At 38.2% G+C, this 21,935-nt stretch overlaps 1 protein-coding gene across 3 annotated transcripts in view; it reads right to left on the reverse strand.

Annotated features, from left to right (window-relative positions):
* The window catches only part of SCFD2 (sec1 family domain containing 2), a 395,614-nt gene that overhangs the window by 343,055 nt on the left and 30,624 nt on the right, over positions 1-21,935 (reverse strand). For all 3 annotated transcript variants that reach the window (XM_061420162.1, XM_061420163.1, XM_061420164.1), the window contains exon 3: positions 4,496-4,623. In XM_061420162.1, the coding sequence (XP_061276146.1) occupies positions 4,496-4,623 (128 nt within the window). The remainder of the gene's footprint in view (positions 1-4,495; positions 4,624-21,935) is intronic.

Below are 21,935 nucleotides of genomic sequence, written 5' to 3' on the forward strand. Positions count from 1 at the left end.
TCCCTTCCCCATTCTCCAAACTGTGGCAACAACTAACATGAAGACAAGCATGTATGTATGAGAGTTAACACTCAGTGTATGTGCCTATGAGACATCCAGATTTTCTCATCTCTTATCAGTTACCATATGTGAAATTGGCCTTATTAGGTTTTAACCTATACATTTGGCAAAGTGTGACAATCTCCACACCCACTTCACAATCACACACACAGATGTATATGCATACATGTTTCTTTTAATCCCAAACAAACAAACAAAAAAAAACTCTCCATAATGAAGGCAAAAGATATAAATGTGATCAAAACACAAAATAGGATGAACTCAAGTACCAATACTAGGAATCAGAGTACTCTCAGTGATGCTGAAAAAGTACATATTGAATAAAATTTTAGAGTGTGTTGATTTATTGCTATTTTTCAAAGCCAGTATTGCTAAATTATGAAAGCAGGAAATGATAGGTATGTGTGTCATTGGTGAAAAGCAAAAATCACTAATTTCATCTGGGGCTTCATTAAGAGAAGTACGGCGTCCAAAAAGAGGCAAAGAACAAGACGTCTTTATTCAGCTCTGAACATCACATTTTAGGCCAAACATTAACAAACTAGAGCTTTGTCAGTGGCTCAGAACTAGAAAAAACTGTAATGGTTAAAGGCTAGTCTTTTCACAAATGGTTGGATGAACTCATCACATTTAATTTGCAAAAGAGAAACTGATGGTGATTACATGGAGCTGACACTCCTGTGCCCCAAAATGAACAGAGTAATAATGAAGCTTCACAACACAATGGATCTGATTATTATCTGGAAACACAGCTCAAGAGATCTTCCGGTAAAAGTGTGACCACAGAGGTCTGGGAATCCCAAATATAGCCAAGGTGATTTGAGGGTGAACAAAGTCAGGGAAGAGGTAACAGAACATAATCATAACTAAGCTGAAAATGGAAAAACTATTTAGAATTCTGCTCAAAGAAAGAATGTGGTATCAAAAGGGGAATACTCAGCATAAAGACTAGAAAAAAGACAAATTAAGTGGAAAGAATAAATTGGTACATTTCCAAGAAAGAAAGGAGAAAATCATTGAACTTGATCTGTTTTTATTTTACTCTCATTAAACAACCCTTTTATAATATGGTTTTCCATGTAGATTTCCACATTTTGTTGTTTGTTGTTTAGTGGTTAAGTCGTGTCTGACTCTTTTGCAACTCTGTGAGCTGCAGCCTGCCAGGCTCCTCTGTCCATGGGACATCCCAGCCAAGAACACTGGAGTAGGTTGTTATTTCCCTCTCCAGGGGATCCCCCCTGGATATCTATCCCATAGACAGAACACAACTGCAGCACACCAATTCCAGTTTGCTTGATAATCATAATCTTCACTTTCTCTGCAAAAAAGTACCAGAAGCCAGACTACACTGAACTAATAAGCAAGAAAATTATAAAGAAACAGAGGCATCAAGCATAGGACACTCTTTCAAGAAATCTGGCTGGGAAACAAAGGACAGTGTCATAAAGAGATCTGTTTCACTTCAGCGGTAATAGGATCTTTCCACCAGCCATTAAATGTAGCCACTCTGCAGAGAGCTATGGGATAAACCAGAGAAAATGCACCAACCACAGTGTCAGTCCAGAGAAACAGATTCTCTGTAAACAGAGACACTAACACGGGCAGCTTCTACTCATTTCCTCTGTGAGTGAACATTTTGGGTCCAAACAAATGGGTTTCTTAGAGTCTATTTGTTTTTTACTCTCAGAATACATTTTCCATAATGAAAGCCCAGTGGGAAAAAACACAATTCAGTTTGCAATGTTTAAAAAAAAATTAAAATCACTTTTCTGGAACATATATGCTTAGTTAACTGACAATTTAATAACAAGCTCTTGGAAAGAAGGCATATGTTTATATGTGAAATGACAAAATGAATTTTTTCTTTCTTTTAGCAATTAAACTTTTTTTCCTAAGAGAATGATGTTTATTTCTCTTTATGCTCATGATGTTTTAATACGAACTTACCTTTTACTGGGAAATTTTATATTTAGAGCTGAGGTTTCAATCATGGGATCCCTCCCTGTGAATTTCAATATAAGAAAAATCTTCAACCTAGAATTAAAATATCTGTTTAATGTCCCCAAAATACTAGAAGCCTCTATCACAGTCAGAAGAATGTATACCTCAGTAGAATTTACAGCAGGGGTTGAACAGTGCATAACAGTGCATGAACTGTTGAATTTCACATTTTTTAATGCTGCTAGAAAAAGGATTTCAGCTATCTAGGATATCAGAACATGATTTCTTTTTTCTTTTATGATAAGCAGTTTTTAAATATCAACATTTCATTTTGTTTAAATTCCAGCCTTTTCCCTTGCTGTTCATGGTTATGTATCTGTTTGTAAATGGAAATGAGACACACCAGAAATTCTGACCAGTGATATGAAGCAGAAATGCATAGCTGTAATGTGTTATCTTTTCCTAAATTACAGTTGACACATAGATAGAACATGATTTGGATCAATCTTTTTGGTCCTTCTTACAACAAAGGTTGTTAACAATTGTCTGATTCTTTCCTTCTCCCCACCCCCCAGCCCCTCCCCCATGTCTGGAGGTTGGGGATAAATCAAACCATCTTATCTAAATTTTTTTTTTTGTCGACAGAAAACTCAAATATTTAAACTGAATTCCTTACGGGCTTACCCACTTTTTTTTTTTTTCCCCTGACTCTGATTATTTTTAAAAGATACAGAGCTTTAGAAATGTAAAGTGTTTTGAACTTTTAAGAGTCCTGCACTGATTGAGCAATAAAAGCTGATTTATGCTCTGGGATAGCATCATAAGATTTTATCACTGAAACACAATATAAATTAACCTTTCACTCAGACCTTCTGCTCATTCCTACTTTTCTCTCTTCACAATGTGAATTAGTTCTTATTTCAGCATATGCATAGATAAAGAACTATACTAGGTAAACATACCTTATTAATGGATACCTCTAACTGTGGGTAGAAGGAAGGAAGGAAGAAGGGAGAGAAGCAGAGAGGGAGAAAGAAAGAAAGAGGGGAGGCAGGGAGGAAAGAGTGAAAAAAAAAACAGAATTACAGTCAAATACCAGGATGACCTCAAAGAAACAACTTTATTTCTACTCCAAAACAACATATAGGACTCTGGCATTGGTTGTATGGAGCTAGGATAATCTTACGAATAAAAAACACATTCTTTCACATTACAATGTCTAGATTTAAATTCCAGTCCTACTCTTTATCAGATGTATGGGCCCTGGGTACATATTTTTCTCTATTTTAGGTCCTTTATCTGAAAAATGGGATACTCACGGTATCAGTCTTATAGAATTACTGTGAATTTTAAATAACACATGTAAAGAGTTAGAATAAGACCCGGTACATTGTAAGTGCTCAATAAATGTCAGTTACTTTCACTTTTCTTATCATCCTTCATGTTACTTAAAACCTTCATATGTAATCACTTAACACACTGAGAGTTACAGTTTTTTTTCATATTATGACCTTTAAATTTTTTTTTTCTTCTGGATTCATCTGTATTTTTTTATTTCCAAAAGTCTGCTCTTCTATTTCAACTTGACAGTTTGATTTTTTTTTTTTTTTTTTACTCATCAGTAATCAAGAATTTGGGTGAGAAATCTCAATAAGAAAAATTTACCCATCTAGTAAAATATATTAATATTTATCAGATACTTAAGATCAGATTATAAAAGAAACCTTGTTTTTAAAATAGAGAAATAAACCTTTGCAAGTTTCCAGAAATAAATTCTACCTATTAACCAGATTCAATATCCATATTCAAATATTTCCATATTAATAAAAGTATTTATTTCAAAAAATGTAAAGCAAAGTTTATTTTTCTCAAAACATTAGCTCTCTGATTTTTTTAAATCAAAAGAAAACAGCAATTTAAAACTTAAATTTCACTGTAGCCCCATTCTTCTAATACTAAAGACAAAACTGCATGTTAAAAAGAGAGAGAGAGAGAAATGAGAAGAGTAAGTTATAAAACACCATGGTGAAGAAGGGGTAAGAGGGTTGTGACCAGACAATCAGCAGACCAGTCTAAGAGTGAGGAGCCGGAACAGAATATGTCCATTTGCTCAACTGATTTCTCAGCATCATCATTCATTCATCAATTCAAATCCAATAAAAGATCATTTAACCACAGCAAGTGGGGAGTAGGGGGCAGTGGGCAGAATGAAGGAGGAGTTCAGACTGATTTTAATCATTCTAGATGAAACAACTAACAGCATGACCCTTTGTGGGCAAGGACTTGCCTGGGCTTCCCAAAGCTGAGTCTAAGGAAAGGGCTCATGGTTGAGCCCTGGGGGGCATCCTTTCCTACTCTTTCAACAGTTTAAAGATGTCTTCAATACTTTTACCTAGATGCCATGATGACTAGGTTGGCCCACAGATCAGAGCAGGCTTAAAGGAACTTCCTCAGAGCAGGCGGTCATGGTCTGTTGGGGAAGCTGGTGACTTACCCATACTCATCTTGATTGGCAGGTTTTCTCTGCTTGCTGCCTCCACTAGGTGTCTCCGGACTTCCATCACTGCTTCTTTGTGCTTGGTGTTCAATAAGGCTTCCCACAGGGCTTTGGCTGCCGGGTCACTGCAATAAAACCACAAAAAGAGCTTTAAAGTAAATTTCTACTGAATAATGGAAAGGGTAGCAAGCAAAACAATTTCTTAAGCGTCTTTTTTGAGTATCAATGTAGTCCTTCTAACTGATGGACTCTAAGTATTAAAAATATTAGGATTAAATAAAGAATATCTGATCCATTCTAAGCAGCACAAAATACTGAAAAATTAAGAAGACAGTAAAATCAAGCACCCTCAAAGTGGGAGGGAATCATACTATACTATGAGAAGTGTAGGGAAATTGTGTGATATCCTGAGAATTTACATTTAAAAGTATTTCAGAGTAAAACTGAACACTGCTAGATAAGATATAAATGTTATGTAAACCAAAATTAAATGCATGTCCAAAACTGATGTGATTATAAGCATATTGATTTCAGAGAATACACTTGTCTGAGAAACAGAAAGCAATCAGTAATGATTCAATGATTCAATTTCTCCTATTCAAAAATTACAAAAATTACTCAACAGAATCCCTAATGAGTAGATTTCCAAGTGAATGGCAATCAGGAATTAGGTTAAGAAACCATGAAAGTAGCCCACGTAGGGGCCTTGGGCTGCAAGGACGGCGCTGACGAAGCCCTTACAATTAACCGTTGATAAGCGCACGAAGCGCTGCACTGTGCAGGGTCTCATCTGGCCTCACTTCTCCAACAGCCCTCTGTCTCTCCCAACATGCCATGTCCCAATTATAAATGAGTACAGTGTTCTTTCCGGAAGATCGCTGCATGGAGCCAAGTATACACATTTGTAGTAACGTTTGAAAAACTGAGTATAAAGAAACAAAGGTTACTTCTGTCCCTTCCTAAGGACATTTCCCTCTACTTCAAGCCCCAGAAATACCTCCTACTATTCAGTTAGCCATAGTTCAAACACTGATACATTTTTAAAAGTTTCATCTTAAAAGTTATATCTAATAAGATATTAACTTAGCTTTAAAATTATACCTAATAAGGTATAACTTTCACGTTTGAATGTGATTTGGAATAATGGAATGATGTATTTCAGGCTGAGTTTAGAGTCTGGCACATAATAACCTTTCATTAAAAGCAGTTGCTTTTATTATCATTTATTTTTTCCTCAGTGAACTAACATTGCTGCTCAATATATTCCATTTGTTTTGATCTGACCAAAACTGTCATCATTAATATTAAAATTAATATTCTGTTTAATTTAAAGGAGCAGGTAAACTGCATGCCAAGCCCTATTCTCCATGGTTGGAACATAGACAAAAAAAAAAAAAAGCCAGGGCACAAGCTTTTAGTGATTTATTGACTGGAAGAATAGGCAGACATATGAGCAAAGAAATTAACCCCCCAAAAGAGCACGGTAAGAGGCATAGCCAACGCTGACATAGATTTTTGTGGTAGCACAGAGGGGCTCCAATCCTCACTGGGAGGGCAAGGACTCAGACAATGATCTCTACCAGAAATGATGAGCAAGTACACAGATACAAAAGCAGCCAACAGAAGAAATTATAACTCAAAACTGGAAATTATATCTCAATCTTCAAGAAAGATAAAAATCTTAGCCACAAAACAAGAGGAAGGACATTTCAGAGCGTTCAAAGTCTAGGTCTTAAATGACTCTAAGAAGCACTGGCTTGTTTCATGCTAAGGTGGAAGGGGAGGGGCAGCAGATATAAGTGTGAAAGAGATGGTGGGAGCTACTCTGGGGGGTGCCCTGCATCCCTTCCCAGGGTTCGCTGACTTCAGCTGCAAGTTACAAGAAGGCAAGGAGCAGGTGACTGATTTCACTTCCTGAAAGAGTAACATAGTTCAGCAGTCATGAACAAAGTTTTCATCATCATTCAAAACTAGGACTACATCTAGACATGGAACCTAAAAAATAATACAAGCGAATTTATTTACAAAGCAGAAACAGACACATATAGAAAACAAATTTATGGTCACCAAAGGGCAAAGCGAAGAGGGGGAAGGATAAATCAGGAGTATGGCATTAACAGATACACACTACTATACATAAAATAGATAAACAACAAGGATTTACTGTGTAGCACAGGGAACAATATTCAATACCTTCTAATAACCTATAATGGAAAATAATCTGAATATATAATTGAATTACTTTGTTTTACACTTGAAACTAACACAATATTGTAAATCAACTACACTACAATTTAAAAAAAATAGTTTTAACTAGATCTATTTGCTATGGGGCTTTGGGAAAGTTACTTAATTTCTTTAAAGCTCTGAAGGCAATGGAGAACCACTGAGGAATTTTGAAAAAGGAAGATACACACCTCCCAGTTACCAAAATTTATGGTCTATAGACAGCATATTAAAAAGCAGAGACATTACTTTGCCAACAAAGGTCCGTCTAGTCAAGGCTATGGTTATTCCAGTGGTCATGTATGGATGTGAGAGTTGGACTATAAAGAAAGCTGAGTGCCGAAGAATTGATGCTTTTGAACTGTGGTGTTGGAGAAGACTCTTGAGAGTCCCTTGGACTGCAAGAGATCAAACCAATCCATCCTAAAGCAGATCAGTCCTGGGTGTTCATTGGAAGGACTGATGTTGAAGCTGAAACTCCAATACTCTGGCCACCTGATGCAAAGAGCTGACTCATTTTCAAATGAGTCTTTTCAAAGACCCTGATGCTGGGAAAGATTGAGGGCAGGAGGAAAAGGGGACGACAGAGGATGAGATGGTTGGATGGTGTCACCAACTCAATGGACATGGGTTTGGGTGAACTCTGGGAGTTAGTGATGGATAGGGAGGCCTGGCGTGCTGTGGTTCATGGGGTCGCAAAGAATCTGACACGACTGAACGACTGAACTGAACTGAACTGAATCAATCACTTCCTACTTTTATTTTTCAAAGCTCCTAAACCACAGAGATTTCTCCTATACTCTCAACTCTACACACAGAACCTCTAGAGTAGAAATTGACTGCCCTCTTCTTTTCCATGGGGCTTTCCTGGTGGCTCAGCAGTAAAGAATTTACTTGCAATTCAGGAGATGTGGGAGACATGGGTTCAATCTCTGGGTTTGGAAGATCTCCTGGAGAAAGAAATGGCAACCAACTCCAGTGCCTGGGAAATCCCATGGACAAGATAGCCTGACAGGCTATAGTTCATGGGGTCGCAAAGAGTTCATGGGGTTGCAAAGACAGGATTGAGCAACTAATGCTCTTGCTTTCTTTTCCATGAGAATAATAGTGTCTCCAAGATCACAACAGGTTGGGCAATGCTGTGGCTATCCCATCAGACTACCATAATGGTTAAAATATGAGTTCTGGGGTCAGATAAATCTGGGTTCCAACCCCAACCATCCTCCCTTCACCCACAGCAATTACATGGCCTCTGTGAGCCTCCTCAGGCACTCCAAGCACAGGGACCTCTTTCGCTCCTTTGCCAGGCATTTTCTTCTTACAAACGTTCCTCTCTCTCTTCAAGTGTCAGCTGAGATGTCACCATTTCAGAGAAGTCCCTCCTTACCACCAGTGCAGAAGAGTGATGAGAATCCATTGCAGCACCTTTTCCCAGCACACCCTTCCACCTATGGGATTTTATTAGCCTGCATAATCCATATTACCATTGACTCATTCTAGGTTTCCATGTTTCTCTTTGTTGTCTAGCTCCCTCATTGAAGGTAAGGTCCTTCTATGAAGGCAGAGGTTCTTTTATACTCATTGCTAATTCCCCATTACCTAGAACAGTGCCAGGCTGTGGTAGTTAACACTGAACAAACAGTGAATGAACAAACAATGCGTGCTAGTTGCGTAACCTTGTGCATGTAACTAATGCTCTCTTATTCTCCATTTCCTCGTCTGTGAGATGGAAGTAACATAGTGACTATCTCAGAAGGTAGTTGAAGGGTTAACTAAGATAATGCACATAAAGCACTCTCCTGATTTACAGTAAATGCATTTGTGTGGTTGTTGTGGTTGTTACTACTATTGCTATAAAAGGCATTGTCTTAAAATTCAATATGCTTAAGGGTTTGTGATATATTAAATGAATCTACTTAATTACACTGAGTATGTTTTACATACAATCTCGATTTGTTCATCTGTACTGAAGCCACTGGGGTCTTGTACTCTCAGGCTCTTTTCTATTAAAACACTAAGAGAAATATACAGTTTATACAGTCTCTAACACTGATGTGGAGCTGGGTCATGAAAACTGTTTTGTTGATATGAACAATTCAAACTCTCTAGATACTACAGTTGCTAATGTCTACTTTCTGTCCAAAACAGTTTTCTAAACATATCATACCCCCCACATTGAACATGGTCATCATCAAGCTTACCAAGTTAACATTCATGAACTAGCTCTGGTTCTCTGAAAAATCAGAGCTGAAGAAGATCAGACTTGCCGGCAGCTCTACTGTGTCCTGCAACCACTTCTTCACCAGGTCACACTTGCTGCCACTTGGTGGCTTACACACATACTGAATGTGTAAGCATATATCAGCATCGGAGCTGAATGTGTTCACAAAATGTGTCCTCTGATGTGTTCACAAAAGTTGACTGCATAGACATTCAATAGACATTTCACACATGAAATCAATTCCTGATGTCCAATTTCATGTCAAGGAAAGTTCACTGAAATTCACATTATAATCATGATAGCATGTTTTAAATAATTCTCTGTCCTCTCTGAGTATACAAGCTCTCTGTTTTCCCAATGAGGGAAAAAGCACTACACAGAGGGCAATCACAGCAGGGCCAGTGTGGCGGGCACACGGGTGCTAGCAGCGCTGTAGATGGGCAGAAGCACAGGATCTGGATCCCAAACACGAAGGCTTCTACATCCCTGGCAGGGTTACTTAAATGCATGTTTCTTCCTCTGTTGTCTGGGGACGGTAAAAGTACATATTCAGTGGGTTGTTATGAGAAATGAATGTGCTAGTATATCTAAAGACTTAGGACAATGCTTGGCACACAGTAAGTGCCCTCCAAAACACAGCAGTAGCAGCAGCAGCAGTAGTACTAATAAAAAAAAAAAAAAATCAGTCAACAGACATGAAGAACAGAGTTGTGGTTGCCAAGATGGGAGTGCAGATTGGGGGTTTGGGATTAGCAGATGCAAACTATTGTATACTAGATGGATAAACAACAAGGTCTTACTGTATTCATAGCACAGAGAACTATACTCAATATTGTGTGATAAATCATAAAGGAAAAGAATATACATGTATAACTGAGTCACTTTATTGTACAGCAGAAATTAATATAACATTGCAAATCAACTGTTGTTGTTGCTCAGTCGCTCAGTTGTGTCAACTCTCTGTGACCCCGCTGACTGTAGCCCACCAGGCTCCTCTGTCCATGGGATTTCCCAGGCAAGAATACTGGAGTGGGTTGCCATTTCCTTCTCTAGGGGATGTTCCTGACCCAGGGATCAAACCCATGTCGCCTGAGTCTCTTGCACTGGCAGGTGGACTCATTACCATCTGAGCCACCAGGAAGCTAAAATCAACTATATTTCAACAAATTAAAAAAAAAAATCAGTGGTCAGGATCTTCTCATAAGATATATAGAAGGAAGCCTGTTTTAGAAGTACTTTCATTTCTTCTACAAAATTATATATACATATGGATAACCACTCTCAGTAGGTTCATTTTCTAATATGAAAAGATCAACAACATATAGTGCAAAATTCATAATGAAACATTAAGACCAACCTAACCAATCTCCCTACATAAGACACTTTGATGAATTTTGATTTTCAGGAATAAGATAAGAAACTTTACTAAAGATAGAGACTCAGTTTTAGGGAATTAGCGTTTTCTGTACAAACTTTTTAAGCAATGACTTTGGTACTCATCAATTTAATAATACTGAAATCCTGTAGATTGCACACAAAAAGACATTTTAAGACTACAATTTTTACTTTTACAAGGAGTTCAGGTTCTATAAATACTTCCAGACTGACTTATAAAGTGGATGTACAACTTCAGGGGTAGAAGTGAACATCAGAAATAATGCTAACCAACTCTACATCTTCTGCAGGATGCTACTTAACCCAACACAAGCAGATATAAATCTATCATTAGTTTTTGAAGGCATCTAAAGAAAACTTTATGAGAAAAACACTACAGCTTCAAACAAATCTAACCGTTATTAGATACTCTTTATACCAAATCTAAATCCTTTGTGCTCTACTGTAAACCAACTCCATCATGCTTTATCTTTTAAATTAAGGAACAGCTGGACAACATCTTTTAAAAAAAATCTTTATATTTTCTATTGGGTTATAGCCAATTAACAACATTGTGATAGTTTCAGGTGAAAAGAGAAGGGACTCAGCCATACATATACATGTATCCATTCTCCCTTAAACTCCCCTCCCATCCCAGCTGCCACATAACATTGAGCAGAATTCCATGTGTTTATACAGTAGGCCCCTCGTTGGTTATCCATTTTAAACACAGCACTGTGTACAAGTCCATCCCAAACCCCCTAACTATCCCCTCCCCACATCTTTCTCCCCAGAAACCGTAAGTTTGTTCTTTAAGACTGAGAGTCTCTGTTTTGTTAAGTCCATTTATATAATGTCTTTTTAGATTTCACACTTAAGGGATGTCATATAATATTTCTCCTTCTCTGACTTACTTCACTCAGTATGACAATCTCTAGGTTCATCCATGTTGCTGCAAATGGCATTATTTCATTCTTATTCAGTTCAGTTCAGTTGCTCAGTTGTGTCCGACTATTTGAACCCCATGAACCACAGCACACCAGGCCTCCCTATCCATCACCAACTGCTGGAGTCCACCCAAACCCATGTCCATTGAGTCGGTGATGCCATTCAATCATCTCATCCTCTGTCGTCCACTTCTCCTCCTGCCCTCAATCTTTCCCAGCATCAGGGTCTTTTCAAACGAGTCAGCTCTTTGCATCAGGTGGCCAAAGTATTGGAGTTTCAGCTTCAGCATCAGTCCTTCCAATGAATATTCAGGACTGATCTGCTTTAGGATGGACAGGTTGGATCTCCTTGCAGTCCAAGGGACTCCCAAGAGTCTTCTCCAACACCACAGTTCAAAAGCATCAATTCTTTGGCGCTCAGCTTTCTTCACAGTCCAACTCTCACATCCATACATGACTACTGGGAAAACCTTGTACTAGCCTTGACTAGACAGATCTTTGTTGGCAAAGTAATGTCTCTGCTTTTTCATATGCTGTCTAGGTTGGTCATAACTTTCCTTTCAAGGAGTAAGCGTCTTTTAATTTCATGGCTGCAATCACCATCTGCAATGGTTTTAGTAATAGTCCAGTGTATATACGTACCACATCTTCCTTCTCTATCCCTCTGCTGATGGACACTTAGGTTGCTTCCCTGTCCCGGCTATCGTAAATAGTGCTGCAATGAACACATGCACTGCAAGGTGCGTGCATCCTTTTGCATCATGACAACATCTTTTTAATAATTGAGCCCAGCCAAAAACAATTTTTTTCATGGGTAACTTAAGGAAGAGTTTTTAAAGGTAATAAAAGATGAGTAAAAAACGCCATCACTATATTAAAAACAAGTTATGTTTCACACAATCCTCACCTCATGAGCTAAGCCATTATCACTGCCCCAGTTTAAAGAGCCTCAGAGAAGCCAACTGACTTCTGTAACGACTCAATCAGCATCTGGCAAAACCAGGTCTCATACCCAAGTTACTGGCTCTGATCCAGTAATCTTTCTACTATGCCGTGTCGTGTTGCACTACACAAATCACCAGGGAGAATTCATTACTCATAATATCAATTATTTTAAACTTTTCATGTCAGTTTTCTTTTCCAATTCTTAATATACCCTCTATTCTCTGCCTTAGAGAAGAATGAAGTAGATCCACATTCACTCATGAAGCAGGTGAAGTTTGCTCTCAGGATTTTGCACACTTTTTATTTTAAACAATATCATACTACTCCCCTTGTAGGTCACCATTAGTCACTGATAGTCCTTGCGACACAATGACCATCATGTCCCACTTTTAGACAACTCTCTTCTTCAAATGTTTCTAAGAAGACTTGCTGAATTTTAAGTCAACATATATATAACATTTATGTAACTGAACTGACAAAAAAATCAAAGTCTAAATTGCCCTGAGATATTATTAGCTCTTATTTGATGTTCATTATATTTTTGGGAAAGAAAGAAGAAATGGCCTCCAGCTATTTTATCACTGATAAAAATGGAGACAAAATGAAGCCACCTATCTAATATCCCATTGTTAACAATAAAGGAAGGAATATTTAGATAGAGGAACTAACACTCAAAGCACCAATGAGATGTTTCTGTGATCTTGAATAATTTACTTTACCTTTTTGGTAAAGTAAATATACCTTTGGTATAGTAAATATAAAATATAAATACCTTTATATTTTATAAATATTATTAATCTATTATTGTGATTATTTTCATTTATTGAAAAATCACTAATATTACTATATTATCTTATTGATCAACAACTCTCAAGGGTAAGAATCACTGCCACGTTACAAGTGAGAAAGCTGAGTCTTAAATAAAATTATGTACCCAAATCACACAGCCAATAAATGAGGATTTGTACTCGGGTCCCTGTGAACTCCAAAATCTTACTATTTTACCATAGTTCTACACTATTCTGTAAAACGAAATGCTCAAACAAGAATACTACTGAGATTCCCAGGATCTCTAACAAGCCATATCCACATGGTTTTCCTTAGGCCTTGGTACTCCGAGTTCACATGTATGAATTTGATTACCTGTGTAACACAGTGAAAGGTGGGTGAATATCCCCTGCTGTTACTTTTATTAAAACCTTTTTTCTTCTTCACAAGCCCAGTGACAAAAAGAGCTAACAAAAGAATATTTCTGACGGCTTACAAAATATATTAAATTATTTTCTACCTTTTCCTCTGTTTTTAAAGTCATTTTCCAATGAGACAAACTTTATTTCCCTGTAGTTACTAGAATACAATTTTATTTGCTTCAACAGATTCCTTGAAATATGTAATATAAAAGTAGAATATCTGTCCTATGAAAAGATCCATTTTATTACTATGAATTATACAGAATTTGTTTCTATACTGTCATTGTAACCAAATGCATACTAAATTTATGCTCTTTTTTGATAAACTGATTATCTTGTATCCTTAAAAATCAAACTGTTGTGTTTAAAGACTACAGACCAGCAATATACATAATAATAACCTTCTAGAATTAGTTTTAAGTCTCAGGAGACTTCTATACAGGAAGATATGGTCCTTCCAGATAATTCTTGACATCTTATTCACCAGAATTCCTCAACTATGAATGAAATCTTAGAAGCTGTATTGGTTTGGCATGTATAAAATGTCAGGAACAGGAAATATTCATCATCAAATAAAATATAAAAAAGACAGCACTAATTTTTTAAAGGTGGCTAAAAACTGAATCATGGTTGTACTTAATCAGATGAAAGGCTTGCAATTAAGAGACCGAGGGTAAAACATGAATGCACACTATTATCTTATGACTAAACTCAGAGAAATGGTTTCTCCATAGCAGGCACGGGAAGCTAAGCTGACTCACACGGTTTGCAGTAACAGTTACAGTATTGCACCAGAAATACAATGATACAACAACAAAAACAACCAAAGAAGCATTTTCAACTAATTTTAAACAGAGGGCCATCTGAGTCATAGTTTTTCACAGCAGGGAATGATGGCTTCCATCAGTGGTAAGCTTAATGAGCTATGAAGGTAGGTTTGTTAACTGAATTATTCACAGAGCTTTCAATAGTCATCTTCCCTCTTGACTACTTTTGAAAACAATTACCTCATCTTAAACAAAATAATCCGTTAACCTTCATCTCAACAGAACAGAAAACAGCTAAGCACAGAAGGATACTGAAATAGACCCCTGGCATTGGAAAGCAGTTCTGCATTGCTTCTTTCTCTCAGAATATGGGCACGTCCTGTGAGCCAGGTGCTCATCACAGCTGGTGAGCAGCCGCCAGTGCCCGGTCCTCAGGGAGCTAGCAAGCTGGCAGGGAGGCTGGAACTGAGCAGACGCCTAGGGACTAGACGACAAAAGAGGATATAGAAGCCCAGGGAGAGTAGAACACTGGTCTGGGTGTGAGCGCAGAGGACAGGGAGTAGCTAAGGATGTGACAGTGAGATCGGAAAAATGAGCAGGAGCTTGCCAGTTAAAAAACGAAGTAAGATCAGTCTAAGTAAGAGCAGCATCACAGGATGGGGTTCTGAGAAGAGAACTTAAGACCTTCTCAAGGAAATGAAAACTAATATGAATGGAGCATGAACATCTAGTCTGATACTGCCTTCAGCCTATGTCAAATTATCCAAGGCTTGGTAATCCACATTAGAGATTGTAGACATTTTTTCAAGGGCAACTGAAGGGTCTTCAGCAACAGACTAACCTAATCAGATCTGCATTATTAAAAGACCACTCTGGCCCCATTGTTCAGAATGGATCTAAGGACTGGGAAAGAGGTTACTGCACAGTACAGGCAAGAACTTAAAGCTTGGACTAGAGTGATTTCCTAAAGCTACCAGATCATATCATTCTTCTGCTCAAAACCCTTCTAAGCTTCTTACTACTATCACACTGAAATTTAATTTCCTTATTTTGGCCAACAAGCTTATATACTTCAGTGCATTCCTATATTTTACATCTTCATGTCTCACTTTTACCCATTAGGACCCAGCCACACTGGTCTGATTTCAGCCCCTTGAATGGGTCAAAGTATTTTCTCAGGGCTTTCGTATTTGCTATTCCCTTTGCCTAGAACACTTTTCCTCCAGATGTCCATTGATTAACTCTCGTTCATTCAACAAATACTTGAGCACCAACCAAGTGTCAGTTCTGTTGCAGGCACTGCTCAAGGCTGCCCTCCTTGATCATGCTAGCTAATGTGGTGCTTCCTATTCAAATCCCACTTGTCCTATTTTATCTATAACATTTGTCATTAACTCAAATTACAAGCTGTTAAATAGAATTTATTTTAATAAATCGAGAGGGAACTGGTTTCAGGGCACTGAGCACAGAGATATTCTAGCTTTAGCAGAATGTCAGCATCCTGGGTCCATGATGGGCAGCGTACTGAGGCCATCAATGACCCATGACCATGGACTGTGCCAGGCACTGGAGGTGTAACAGGGCACAGGAGTGAACAAGTCAGGCATAAACCCCTCAGAAAGGCTCAGAAAGGCTCCAAAGTCTAGTTGGGGAGAATAGATACTAAACTAGTTGTCTAATAAGCTAATGCACTATGAGCTACTGGAAGAAATAAAAGATGAGGAAAGGAAAAGAGTAACATGTGGGATGGCCAGAAGGTGGGAGAGCAGGATGCTAAAGTCCTGAAAGAAGTTTAGTGTAGCTGCAGCCAAGAGTGTGAGCATGCGGGAGGGAAGAGAAGGAAGTGGCAGGAAAACACGGAAGAGATGAAGGCGAAGAAATAAGCATGGTACAGATCCAGGAAGGCATTCTAAAACAAGTGGAAGTTTTAGTCTTTACGTAAAGGGCAATGGAGAGCCACCAAAGGATTTTACTGGGATGAGGTAAGAATAAGATTTATTATTATTTGTACAGTTAAATGTATGTATAAATAGCCAGTCTTATAAAAATAACTCAAGATGAATATTAAAGTTATAATGTTTTCAAAGTCTGCAGATAAAATTTAATTTTAAAATATAATCATTTATTTCTTCCTATTGAAGATTCTTCTGTTGGGTTTTATTCATTTTTTCCAACAAATATGAGTGCTTACTTTGCACCAGGCCCTGTTCTTGGGACTGGGAATATTTTAGTGAACAAAAGAGACATAAAATCACTCCCCTCGTGTACTGCTAATTCAAGTGTAGAGCTTATTTTTCAAGCGCAGCACATGAAAATCACAACGTAAAAGGAATCTGAACCAAAGTTCCCTTAGAAATCACTCACTGAACTTTTCTTTTACAGAAAAGGAAACTGTGACTATGAGAAATTAAGTATCTTGCTCAAGGTCACAAAGTTATGGTGGAAAAGCCACTACACTACAATAATGATTAGAAAACAAAAACTGCACAGAAACTGTTCAAAGACACCAAAAAAAAAAAAAAAAAAAAGCCACATCAACACATCCTCCCTGGTTCAACTAAAAGGAAGGGATTGCTTTAAGGACGTTTTATAGCCACTGTCCTATTTGTTAAAGAATGTTCCCATAACTATCAACTATATTGCTGAAAAAGATAAGGTCACTTCAAATATGTTAAACTCACTATGGCACTGAAGTACACTTCAGGGAAGAAGCAGAGGAGAATGGAAAAATCAGGAACCATGATGCTGCTCCTACTATGATCAGGTCACTGGTATCAAACCCCCAACTCTCACTGATACTCTGTATCTCTTATGCTATAGGGAAGTAATTTTCATTATTTGCTCAGGATATTCACTTAAGAATAAACCACCACACCAATTTACTCTGCATTAGTCTACCTAGGGAAAGAGCTGTCATTTTAAAAGCATAAATAAGTGTATTGTCTGTTATCAACTTTTAATTAGCACAATAATCTTGTGAACTATACTTTCAGTTTGGTATTCAAAAACTTTAAATGTCCTAAAAAATGCATGTTCCTTCTCTATCAATCTACAGCTAATAGAAATCTATTGGTGTGACTGGTTCCACATTATAAATGCACTGGAATGACTTTAACAGTGCAGAAACCACAACCATGTGTTAAGCGAACTAAATAAAGTTCAGGATAAAACATTGTTTAAATCCAGGATAAACAGCTCCACACAAGCTTTATAATGTTCAGAATAATAAAAGAATAATCTCCACTTGATATATAATCAAAGTTTTCTCTCATCATTTCTTCCTTCAATATGATGCTTTCATTCAGCATAGCAATAGGCCTATGAAACTTCTTAAAAAATGGACCAGAATGCAACATATAAACTGTTTGACAATCATACAAAATAACTGTGGGAAGCTGAACTTCATCTCAGTACAGATAAACATTTCTTATTCCTACTCTCTACCAGCTCACTAATGATTGTAACCATAATCGATACAAACTTATTCATAAACAAAGAATAGGGGTTTTCTCATGGATTTCTAATGCATAAACAGATTAACTCAGTATGAAGACTTTAAAATTACTAACACAACTAAATTACTTAAAAAACCAAATACATGTCCCTTCTATGAACATTTTTCTGACTCTGAAGGCTATGCTTTGAGTTCCATGACCCATTCCAAAGGTCAGCATCTGCTCCACTGGGGAACTCTCCTCTGTGGTGGATTACATCTGTGTGTTTTGGCTTGAACTCGAGATTTGGAAAGTTGAGGACTGGTTCATGTGTAGAGAAACTATAAGATAAAGAGTTAGTGACAGTTTTATAGAGGCTCTTAGAGACAAATTCAACCTGTTCACTTCACACCTTCAATCACTCCACTCTATGAGGAAGATGGAAAGTCAAAATCAGCACACCTATTAATATTCTACTACCACACGGTGAGTCCAGAATCTAACACTCTACTCACCCTGGTTGACACCGCTGTACCTATACACACATTAAGAGTAAGTTTTCAAAGCTACTAAATCAAGAAAACTTGATTTGTTGAAATTATTACAGTCATTAATTCAGGTGGAATATGAATTTATGTTGCTCATATTATTTATATCATCTTAACACCCACATTTTAATATTTTGTTAAGGCATTTTGTACATGTCCCTTGGCACCTTAGAGATATGAAACTTTGTTGAAGTGTTACTATGGATGCAAATCTGAAGAGAGAAGAATATATAACAGATTTTTCTATAAGGGTGGTTGGGGGGTGGCCATACGTTTAGAGGCCAGAAAAGAGAACTTATTTTTGAAGTTATATTTGCACAGCAAGCATACTATGTTAATTACAGTGAGGATAAGGTAGAATTTCTCACAAAGCTAAATTATTTGAATTAAAGTGTTTTCAATACTGTAAGATAAAGAATCTTTAGTGTCTGTGTTGTATGGAAAAACTGGAGGACTTTACTTGACTAATAAAAGTCAGGAGCTTTACATTGTTGTTGAATTTCTCTGCTCCTTGAAATCTGAACATCTGAGAACCCCTTCACAGAGCTCCAACCATAAGGAAGGGAGTAAAAAGAAATCTTCAGGCTTTCTTCTAGATTTTTGTAGTTAAAATTATTCTGTTAGTAAAAGTAATTCAAAGTAAAAACCCAAAATGAAGGGATTATAAGTACACATGTCTGAAACAACTCCGATTAAAAACAGCCACGATGGAAATAATTCAGCCAAGAAGTACTAATAGATGCTAAACCACTGGGTTAAAGTTAGATGAGGAAAAGCATATTTACATAATCTCAAAATGTCTCCTTTAATCAAGTGATCAAAGTTGTCACTACGAATGGACAAAGTTAAACTCTGTGCCACTGACAGAAAGTAATCAAAAGAACACAGCATTGCTTAGGTGATATTCTTGCCAAAAACGCATAATTGAAATCTATTCATGAGGAAACATGAGGCAAACCTAAACTAAGGGATATTCTACAAAATAACTGGCCTATGCTCTTCAGCAATGTGAAGGTCATGAATGTCAAGGAAAGACTCATGATAAAGGGCACTAAGGAGATGTGACAACCAAAGCCAATGTGTGATTTTGACCTATTATAGCCTTTTGTTTCGATAAAGAATATTATTGAGATAAGTGGCAAAATGTGTGGGTTGGATGGTACTAGTTTAACAGTGTTGATTCCATGATTGAGATTACAGTGGAGAATATCCCTTTGGGACAGATACACACTAAAGTCTTTGGGAGTGATGGGCACAGGCAAATTATTCTCAAATGCTTCAAAGGGAAAAAAAAAGTTTCTTGTACTATTCTTGCCACTTTTTTACATGTTAAAAAATATGTGAAAAAAACTTTTATGGCATCAATCAATTCAAAGAAAAATATCAAATAGCTTTGGAAGGTCAGTATATGAATAAGGTATTCTTCAATTAACAAAGTTTGGGAACACTGTTCTAAGTAAAGCCAAGGAAAAAACTCAGTAATACCAAACACCTAAATGCTCACAACCCTTCCTAAGTTAAAAATTATGCTGGGAGCTTAACCAAGGTGATAAAAGTGGTAAGACTCTGAGATCACCTTCTGTATGGGCACACCAAAATTATAACTGTTTACAGAGCATGCACTGATGAGAAAGACTAGAATCCAGTTAAAAAAAAAAAAAATATATATATATATATATATTTTTTACAACTAAAGATGTAAAGAAGGAACCACAATGAGAAAGGTGAGGCGGAGACATATAGTATAGTCAATACCTACACCCCTGGGTAGGTGATAATTAAGATAATTACAATTGTAGAGTCTCACCCCAAGAAGCAAGAGGCTCCTTCCTCCACACAACGGGCTCCCCATATCAGGTGCCACAGCCTAGGGGTCCAGCATCAGACAAGCCATCAGACCATTTGGTTTTGAAGGTTAGCAGGGAGGGCTGTGGGAAATAGAGACTCCACTCTTAAAGGGAAACAGAAACTCCACTCTTAAAGGGAAATAGAGACTCCACTGTTAAAGGGTGTACACAAAATCTCACACTCTCTGGGACCCAGGGAAGAAGCAGTAACTTGAAAGCAACCAGGTGCTGATCCTGAGCAGTCTCCCAGAGAAGACAGGAGGCAAACAGAGCTCACCCTGGGGATACAGACACTGGAGGCAGCCATTTTGGAGTGATCATTCTACCATGTGGACACTGGTCCTGGCAAGCGACATTTTTGAATTCTCCCTCTAGCTTTTTAGCACTGGGGTCTGGCCCCACCCACCAGAAAGCCTCGAGAGCACTAGCTTCAGGACCAGCCTCATTCAGACACACCACAGAATCCCCTGGGTCCAAGGTCCACCCACAAGTGGGTCAACACACCACCTCCGGGACCCCCAGGGCCTTGTAACCAGAGACTCTGTGACGCAGCTCCACCTATCAGTGAGATGGCACCAGCCCCACCAGAGGACAGGAACTAGCCTGGAGACAAACTTCACACACCGAAGGGCAGGCACCACCCTCAGGGCCCAGTGGGCCCAGGCCACAGCCACCAGTGGGCAGACACCAGCTCCAGGACCACCACAGTCATGCCGTCTGCCATGGCAGGCCCTGGCACATACACCAACAAGCCATCAGCACCCCAGGGATCCCCTGGCTTTCCATGGCCAGCCATCTCATGACCCAGCCCCAACAACCAGTGGCCAGTAGCCTCAGCACCAAGCAGGGCCTGGCAACCAACAGGACCAGGGCCCACTATGCCTACCAGACCACCAAGAGCAGTCAGCACGATACAAGAGAAGGATCCACAGAGCCCAAAATGAGGGCACCAATGAGAGCATACAGCTCTGGTGAGGAGAGGGAAGTCTGCTGTTGGGACACATGGGAAGTCTTCTGCAAAAGGCCATTGCTCCAAGGCCAGGAAATATAATCAACATACCAGAAACATAGAAATAAAAACAAGTTAGGCAGGACAACGGGACAGAGGAGCATGTTCCAAATGAAAGAACAAGATAAAACCCCAAAAGAACTACTAAGTGAAGTGGAGGTAGGCAATCTACCTGAAACAGAGTGCAAAGTAATGATGGTAAAAATGACCAAAGAACTCAGGAGAAAAATGGATGCACAGACTGAACAGTTAGAAGTGTTTTAAAAAGAGTTAGAAAACATATAAAAACAATCAAACAGAAATGAAGAATGCAATAACTGAAAGAAAAATACACTGGAAGGAGCCACCATAGACTAAATAAAAAAGAGGACTAGATTAGGGGGCTAGAAGACAGAGTCATGGAAATCACTAAGGCTGAACACAGAAAAGAAAAATACTAGCAATCCAAATTCAACTATACATTAAAAGGACCATACACCATGAAAAAGTGGGATTTATCTCAGGGATGCAAGGATTTTTCCACAAACCAATCAGCGTAATACACCACATTAATAGATTGAAGAATAAACATCACATGATGATCTCAATAGATGCAGAAAAAGCTTTGGACAGAATTCCATACCAATTTATGATACAAACTCTGCAGAAAGTGGTCACAGAGATGACATGGTGATGGTGGTTTAGTCACTGAACCATTTCCAACTCTTCGTGACCCCATGGACTGTGACCCACCAGGCTCCTCTGTCAGTGGGATTCTCCAGGCAAGAACACTGAAGTGGGTTGCCCTTTTCTTCTCCAGGGGATCTTCCTGACCCAGCAATGGAACCCAGGTCTCCTACACTGCAGGAAGATTCTTTACCAACTGAGCTATGAGGGAATCATATCTCAACATAATAAAAGCCAAACAGGGCAAACCTACAGCTAACATA

Source organism: Bos javanicus, chromosome 6, assembly GCF_032452875.1.
Source record: "Bos javanicus breed banteng chromosome 6, ARS-OSU_banteng_1.0, whole genome shotgun sequence".
NCBI lineage: Eukaryota > Metazoa > Chordata > Mammalia > Artiodactyla > Bovidae > Bos > Bos javanicus.